Below are 7,974 nucleotides of genomic sequence, written 5' to 3'. Positions count from 1 at the left end.
GCAAGTAAATGATATTTTCACTTAATAAAATAATTTTTTTAATTTTACATTTCTCTGTATTGGGAAATAGGAAAAATCGTACTATTACAATTGTGGTATTGAATTTATCTGGTACACTGATTTTCTGTTAGTGTATTTTGAAAACTTAGATCTATTAGAAACTGGAATCATTTGTTGTGTGTAAACAATATGCAAGAAGTTTGTCCTTTTTCTGATCTATGCCTATGCATGCTTAATTTTTTGTATTCACATTTGCTTAAGAAATGGCAACTCTTTGATTTGTTTGATTCGACCCTATCGTATGGTTGATTTGGGATATCTGTTTCTGTCCTCGAACTTGAGTTTGACTGTTGTTTTGTGATGGTGTTGTAAATGATCATGTCCTTTATGCAGGTATCGACTATTGATTCATGGTTGGCCGTAGCTAGTCAGGTCTCTAGGCAGAGTATCATCAGTCAGTGCACCTCGTATGAAGTCTTGTTTGACCAAGTGGGTATTCCTACTATGTTGAACTCCATTTTCTTGGCCTTGTGTATTCCTTGGTTTAGGAGTTCATTTGAGTATAGTCTAGTGTCATTTGGGAAAGTGGCTTTCGATTGGGGGTCGTGCCCAAAGTGGTTGTTGGGTAACCCATCGGAAGTGTGCCTAATAAGTGATAACCTAATAGCATATTAGAGAGTTAGTTAATGAATCACTAAGTAAGTTAATTGTGCCTCACTTATGGGATGAGTGCTAGTATATAGTCGATATGCAGTGAGAAGGCCTAAAATAGCAAACCACCATCCTTGTCTTCATGAAAGGATGTATCGGTCCACATGGGGCTTTGATGGGCCAAAGGTTTGGATTAGGTTGCTAGGGTAACCGAGTGAATGGGGTCAGAACCTATGAAGACCTACCATGGTAACTATACTAGGGTATGTGATCACACTTGTCCCTTATGTTTGCTAGTGTGTTGTTGTGTTGTCTTGATTGGAACATTGTTGTGGAGTCTTGTTTCTTATGCCCTTGTAAGTACCTGATATCATGTTAGACCTTGGGTTGCTTATGATGGTTTGCAAAGACTTAGTTTCATGGATGCTCTAGTTGATCTATGTATTTGCTTATGTTTATGTTTAGTTGGATCCTTTCCTATTCACAGATCATTTATGTATTTATTTGACCAATGTGGTTGCATGTATTATTGGTTGTGTTCACCTTGATGGAAGGGATTTTAAATGATGTGAACGTTATGTATTCTTAATTTATTTAATTAACAGAGGGGTCTTGCAGTTGAGTAGACCTAGAGATGTAGCCCACTAGGGGTGAAATCTGATATCAATTTGGTGTTATGTGATGCTTATGTTCTTATGTTTCTAGTTTCGAGGTTTAGCATGTATGGATGGCATTATGTTATAATGTATAAAGTGGATTAGATGAAATTAATCTCAAATGCATGTGTCTAGCCATCTTTTAAATGCAGTAACTTGGATCATGAAAGAATGTAGTTTTGAATAATAGAATGTATTCAGTTATTGATAATACAATTAAAGTATGCATGGAAAGTACTCATTAGTTTATAATGAAATTAAAGTATACTATGAAATCAGATGCATGACTTAGGTTTTAATGAAAGTTTGAATGAAAGGTATGGTTAAATCTTATTGGATGAACCCTATCATGTTACCTATACTTTTTACCTCAATGGATGAACCTTATCATGTTGTCCATATTTTTATTTTCTGAAAGAGATTGTCATTGTTTAAGAATTATCTCGTTATTAAGATAATCATTTTATTGGATTATTTAGTGTGAGTTGAGCTAAATGTTGATCTAAACTTTGATATCTCATTGTATCATTATGTTGTGTTTAATTTTAAAAAAATAAAATTATTTGCACTGTATTCTTGTGTTTTAGCTTATCCCTTCGGGGTTTCCTGGTGAGGCATTATAAATAATAATTAGTATATTTTAATTTTTTTTCAAATTATTTAAAATCTGTATCTAAATCTTTCCTCATGCAATTTAGTAATATTAAAATATATCTTTGATAAATATATCAATATATATTTTTTATCTAATATATAATTAAATTAAATATTAGATAAAAAAGGAATAAATAATTTTAATGTTATAAATATTATTAATATATTCAAGACTATATATATACAATAATAGAACTAAAATTATTATATTAGGATTACATATATTTTTTATATCAAAAGAAAATCAAAATTAAATATGTTAATTATATATAATCAATGAGTGATAAAATGATATATTTAATCATATATTAGTAAATTTAAGTATTTTATATTAACTCGAAAGGGAGCATTTCAACATATTTTTAGAAATATAATTTTTAGTTATAGAAACTTTATTAGGTTTTAATATATTTAATAATATATTAGTAAATTTAAGTATTTTAAATTAACTCAAAACGGAGCATTTCAACATATTTTTAGACACATAATTTTTAGTTATGGAAACTTTATTAGTTTTCACATTACAATTAATCATGAAATTTTATTTATTTTCTACATCAAATATAAATGATATTAAACATTTTTGAAAAGTGCAAGTTAATAGAGTAACTCAAAATCAAGAATAACAACACTTATCTAGGCATTCAATTTTGTTCAAAGAAACTAAAAAATGATGATACATAGGTATTTTTAGAAATTGATATAAATTTGAAAGGGTTACATCAATTTTCTTCTAAAACTTTGAGCTTGTATTCTTGAGCTCTGTGCTTAGCAAATTGTCTACCATTTTTCATTTTCTTGTAACAGTCATATGTGAATGGGGGCATTATTCTTTGACTCTCTAGAGATTTTAAAATTAAAATTGTCACAAATGTCAACCCTGTTCTTTGTCTAGGTCCTATATCAATTATTTCCTTTGGAACAGTTAATCCTCGATATTTATGTATGGTTAATGCCCATACCAATCTCAATGGTACTTCAAGCATTCTACCTTTCTTAATAGGTGTTACTAGAATTGTACTCGAATGATGATCTTCAAAAGGTAATCCAGAATAGTTATCAAACTCAACCATCACATAAGTGGGTGGTTCAGCTGGAGCACTTCCTGGTTTGTAGACAATCTTTCAAATGTATCCTAGCTCTCCATTTACAAGACTAGATTGAATCCAAATATTTGAAGTGAGCGTGACCCTTGAATTCTTAGTGAACAATAATTCTAGTTCAAGTTCATCACTTAAACAATCTTCTTCTATATTAACACTCTCTGCTTTTGTGGCAACACTACATGCAACAAGTTGCTTCAACGGATGTAAAATTTTCTTATTATGGTTATGAATGTTGTCATTTATAGAGAACATCCATGTTGCTAGGTATCCTTTTCATCAACAACTTCCAATATTCTATTTGTGGGTTTTCATCATGTAGATTCATCAACAGTTGATGAAATCTCTATTTTTTGATATTTTCATCATTTTGTCTAAATATCTTATGTAAAGTTACAACAGTTTTGAATTCCTCCCATAGTAACTTTGCTCGTTTGTTGCTATCATGTGCTGGTCTATCATTGACTGGAGGCAACTAGCCCAAATCTCCTACCAAAATAATAGATATAGCTAAAAAATAATTAGCAACAATTATTTTAATAAACTTATAGTAATAATCTTATAATTTATTATAAATGATAAAGTCAATGAGAAATTGAAAGTTTTTGAAGTAATAAACAATTTAGCTATGACTCCCAAGATTAAATGAAAAATCTCTTTCTCAATATCTCGCTTTTAGCCATTCATGCTTCCCCCTCCATATATTGTGGCAAATACAAGAAGAAAGAGTCCATCTCAATATGCGAGACCCAGATTAATTAGATACCTTCAACTCCTACTTTCAATAGAAATGAAGGTAAGTAGTGATTTTTTTAGAGGCTAATATTCATCAATTGGCTAATTTTTAAAATTTGAAAAATCAAAATTTGGCTAATAGTTCAAGTTTTAAGGTGACCTAAATCGCTACATTTTTATTAAATTAAATTTTATTCTTATTTAAATCATGAGAGGATTTATTTTATTAAATTTCTAAACTCAAAGATTCACCAAAATATTTGATATATGATTGGATCAATTTTGCCAAAATTTTATAATTTATTATAAAAAATTAAATTAACTTGCCAATAATACATCATAATTATTACTTAGTTTTATCAACAATATTTGCTTGCCACCATTGATTCAGAATATAATCTAATGACAAAATACAAAGAGGTCTATTAGATTAATTTAAATTAATGATAGTAACTAAGTAAAGGAGTTTCTACCCTTTAAACTCACTAACGATTTCTTTTTATCCCAAATAAATAAAAATTCACCAAGATTTTATATTTGTTTTTGAGGGGGGTTTTCTTAAAGTTATCTTTGAAGGTAAGAAAGTCTAAGCCAATGATATGGAGGAGCTTTCTTATATCAATAAGAATTTTAATTGTATAAATTCTTAGTTGTTAGACCATGTTTTCTATTGTTTTTATTGCTTCTATCCCACAATGGCTTCGCATCTAGATTGTCTTTAGTGATTGTTTCTTTAAAAAAAAATTAAAATAATAAAAATCTCTAGTGGCATACTTATTTGAGTTAGTTTTGTAGCATCAACTTTGATCTAAGATGGAATTTTTTCTCTATAAATATACATGTGTGGCCCCTCAGTGCCATATTAACCTATCAAAAAATTAGTCATAACTATAATTATAATTATAGCTAACATAACTAAAACTAAAATAGTTGATTTACAAGGACAAAAATAAATATACTAGTTTATATTGTAAAATAAATACATATTACTACAAATTACTGACTCGTTGCTTATCAATTCTAAATATTCAACTATACAAGAACAATTCAACAATCTTGTGGGAGGGTTTTAAATAATCACAGATGAGGATAAATTTAATAAATTCCACTTCAAATTACCATATAAAATCTTAATGAACCTTTCCTTTTTTTAATAAATATTATATTTTATTGGTGAATCTTTCCAATTTTTTTTGGAAAAAATATTATTTTTATTGATATATTTCTTTTAAAATCACAATTTGTTGAATTTCAGATGATAATAAAATAATGCAGATCATTGATGGGGGGTTAAGAGGTAGACATTATAATATTTAGTTGACACCATTAATTTAAATTATAATCAAACAAATCTCATTATATTGTATTAGATAACTGTAACTTTATTTTTAAATTCTAATGGGACCAAAAATTTCTTCAAATTTCACATGCCATAAGCATATGGGGACAACTAAAGATTCATGGTATAGACATGAAGTATCTAAGAATTATGATATATTATTGGAAAATTAATCAGATTTCTACAATAACTTATAAAATTTAACCAAATCTAATCTAATCATATATTAAATATCATGACAAATCTTTGAGCTAAATATTTTAATAAAGACAATTTAATTTACAATTTAAATAATATTTACATATATTTTTTTTCAATGTGTAAATTTAGGTTACCTTAAATCTTAAACTATTAGCCAAATTTAGATTCCCATGTTTCAATTTTTAGCCAACTAGTGCAAATTAGCCACTAAAAAGTCACTATTAAATAATAAAGCAACTATACAAGCTTTACAATCTTAAAATAAATAAATGGAATCATTTGAATGTCAATTTAATCCTAAAAGAAATTCTAAGCACAATCATCCTCCATATGACTTTTATTCCTTTGATAGTTCTAACTTCTCTAAGATATGATCTTCATCAAAGAATCATTGTGTTTGCATTTTTCTATCAAACAAATCTAGTGATTTAACCTTCTTCACAATTACTTGATAGTTATATATTTATTCCTTGTATTTGCATCATGTGCGTAAGTTAGAAAAATGATGGCCATGGTATCTAACTAGGTGTTTCTAAGTTGATTTGAATCTATTAACAACTAATTCCTTTTTAAATCTCTAAATGATAATTAAAATTTAAACACCCAAATCCTCATCACATAATTTATACTCAATATTATGCAATAAAGTAGAAGTTTAAATAAGAATAATGTCAAAACCTAATAAATGATCATGACAAACAATAATCACAAGGTTTTATCTTTTCTTTCATCTAGGTATATAGAATCTATCATAATTTAATATATCAAATGGTTTTGAGATAGCTTTATATTGATTGAAAACATTGGGATTGCTGATATTGATATTACAATTATATTAATTAAAATTTAATATAATCTATTTTACAGATTTCCATTCCAACAAAATAAAACATATATAAAAAATCTGATATAAAAATAGATAATAAAAATTCTTAATTTATTGAATTTATACAAATAAAAGAAAAAAAAAAAAGTTTCAAATAATTTCTCATTCAGATTTTTTACATAAATATTCATCTGCCATGTAATGTATGTTCTAAACAGATCAGATCAAGTTACTACAAAACATATTAAGGGAAACCTATATCTTCATGCCTGGCTTAGGTTGAAACTCAAAATTTGTGTTATACCTTCTAAATCTGTCAGAATCATTCATCTGCCATGTAATGTATGTTCTAAACAGATCAGATCAAGTTACTACAAAACATATTAAGGAAAACCTATATCTTCATGCCTGGCTTAGGTTGAAACTCAAAATTTGTGTTATACCTTCTAAATCTGTCAGAATCAGGAACTCTGATCCGACTCCAGCCCTTCCCCTGTAAGCTGTAGACAAAGAGCTTTGTATTTCTATACCCACCTCTGAAACAGAGAAAATTTCCAACAATGAAAGTCTCATACTCTGAAAACTTTCCCATTTTAATTGAACGCGCATTAAAAAATTTACGACACAAATCAGGAGGCATTCTTGTCATCTCTTTCCAACTCCATATAGAGCTCTCTTCCTCCTTGAAGAATTCCCACACAATCTCGAAAGAGGTACAAACGGAGTCGGAATAATATGTTCTTACAAACAGGATCGACGATACACATACAACCAGTCGTTCGGTCCATGTGTTTATCCTACCCCCTGGAATATATAGATTCGGGTACGAAAGAAAAATCGTTGCACTTGCTTATCTTCCATGTTCCAAACCACAAATTCCACATGGTTTAAGACGCACATGAGAAGACCCTTGGCACAACAAATATGAGAAACAGGAAAATCTCTTGGCTCGAGTGGCAACTCAAGTTCAATCTGGCATGACGCTTTAGAACAATGGTAAATTTGTAGGGAACCGGGGTTTCTTTCATGTGTCACACCCGCAATTTTGTAGGACTCCCCGTTGTCCATTATTGCCGATAAAGTTGCACTCTGTGATATGACGGGGGGATTATATCTGTAGGTCCTTGTAATTGGATTACAGATCATATATTTCCGAGGCCATCCGAATTCGATTAGCAGTAGGCCTGCACCTGAACTACAAAATCTTGTATTGCCTAATGAGAAACTTTTTGTTGTTCGGTTTGGCAAGAAACTAAGGGAAAGAGTCTTCCAACACTGATTTAGAAAACAGTATGCCATGCAATGCGTTGAGCTGCATAGAAGAATCCATGGATCGCTCTCTGCCAATGAAGATAGAAATATGTTAGAGGATAAGAGCTTATTCCATTGTTTACAAACAATACGAAATGGAAGAGTGAATTCGAACAGTAGGTTCGAAAATATCTCCTCCACTAAATGGTCAGGGAATTCAGACCAAACTGATTCTACATCGCTCCTCTCATTGCTTTCAGTATCCCTTCCCTTCTCTTCCGTTGTATTGAGCAGTAATTCAGATCTTTCTAACCCTTCATCTTCATTCTCGATAACGTCCATACACTTAGTATCCATTACTGTTTTTGTAGAGAGTATGTGTGTTGGGGGGCGTATAATGGAGAATCCGTTGGATGTACACGCACAAATATATACACTTAGTATTAACCTATCTTGCCCTAAATATATCTCCCCTATTCACCTATCCTGCCCTAAATATATGTATGGTTTACTTTGTCTAGGGGACACGACTCTTTATTTGTGCATAGATAATAATCA

The 7,974-nt window shown here is 29.8% G+C and overlaps 1 protein-coding gene across 1 annotated transcript; it reads right to left on the bottom strand.

The window, feature by feature from the left end:
* Positions 1 to 6,559: 6,559 nt before the first annotated feature.
* Positions 6,560 to 7,773, bottom strand: LOC131034503 (F-box only protein 6-like). The gene is made up of 2 exons (XM_057966007.2): positions 7,064 to 7,773; positions 6,560 to 6,701 (listed from the first exon to the last, which is right to left on the bottom strand). The coding sequence occupies exons 1-2, from the start codon at positions 7,771 to 7,773 to the stop codon at positions 6,560 to 6,562; spliced, it is 852 nt and encodes a 283-aa protein (XP_057821990.2).
* Between the last annotated feature and the right edge of the window lie 201 nt (positions 7,774 to 7,974).

Source organism: Cryptomeria japonica, chromosome 11 (assembly GCF_030272615.1).
Source record: "Cryptomeria japonica chromosome 11, Sugi_1.0, whole genome shotgun sequence".
In the NCBI taxonomy this organism is placed as follows: Eukaryota; Viridiplantae; Streptophyta; class Pinopsida; order Cupressales; family Cupressaceae; genus Cryptomeria; species Cryptomeria japonica.
Note: the sequence above shows the minus strand (reverse complement) of the source record. Positions and strands in the feature narration are given on the sequence as shown.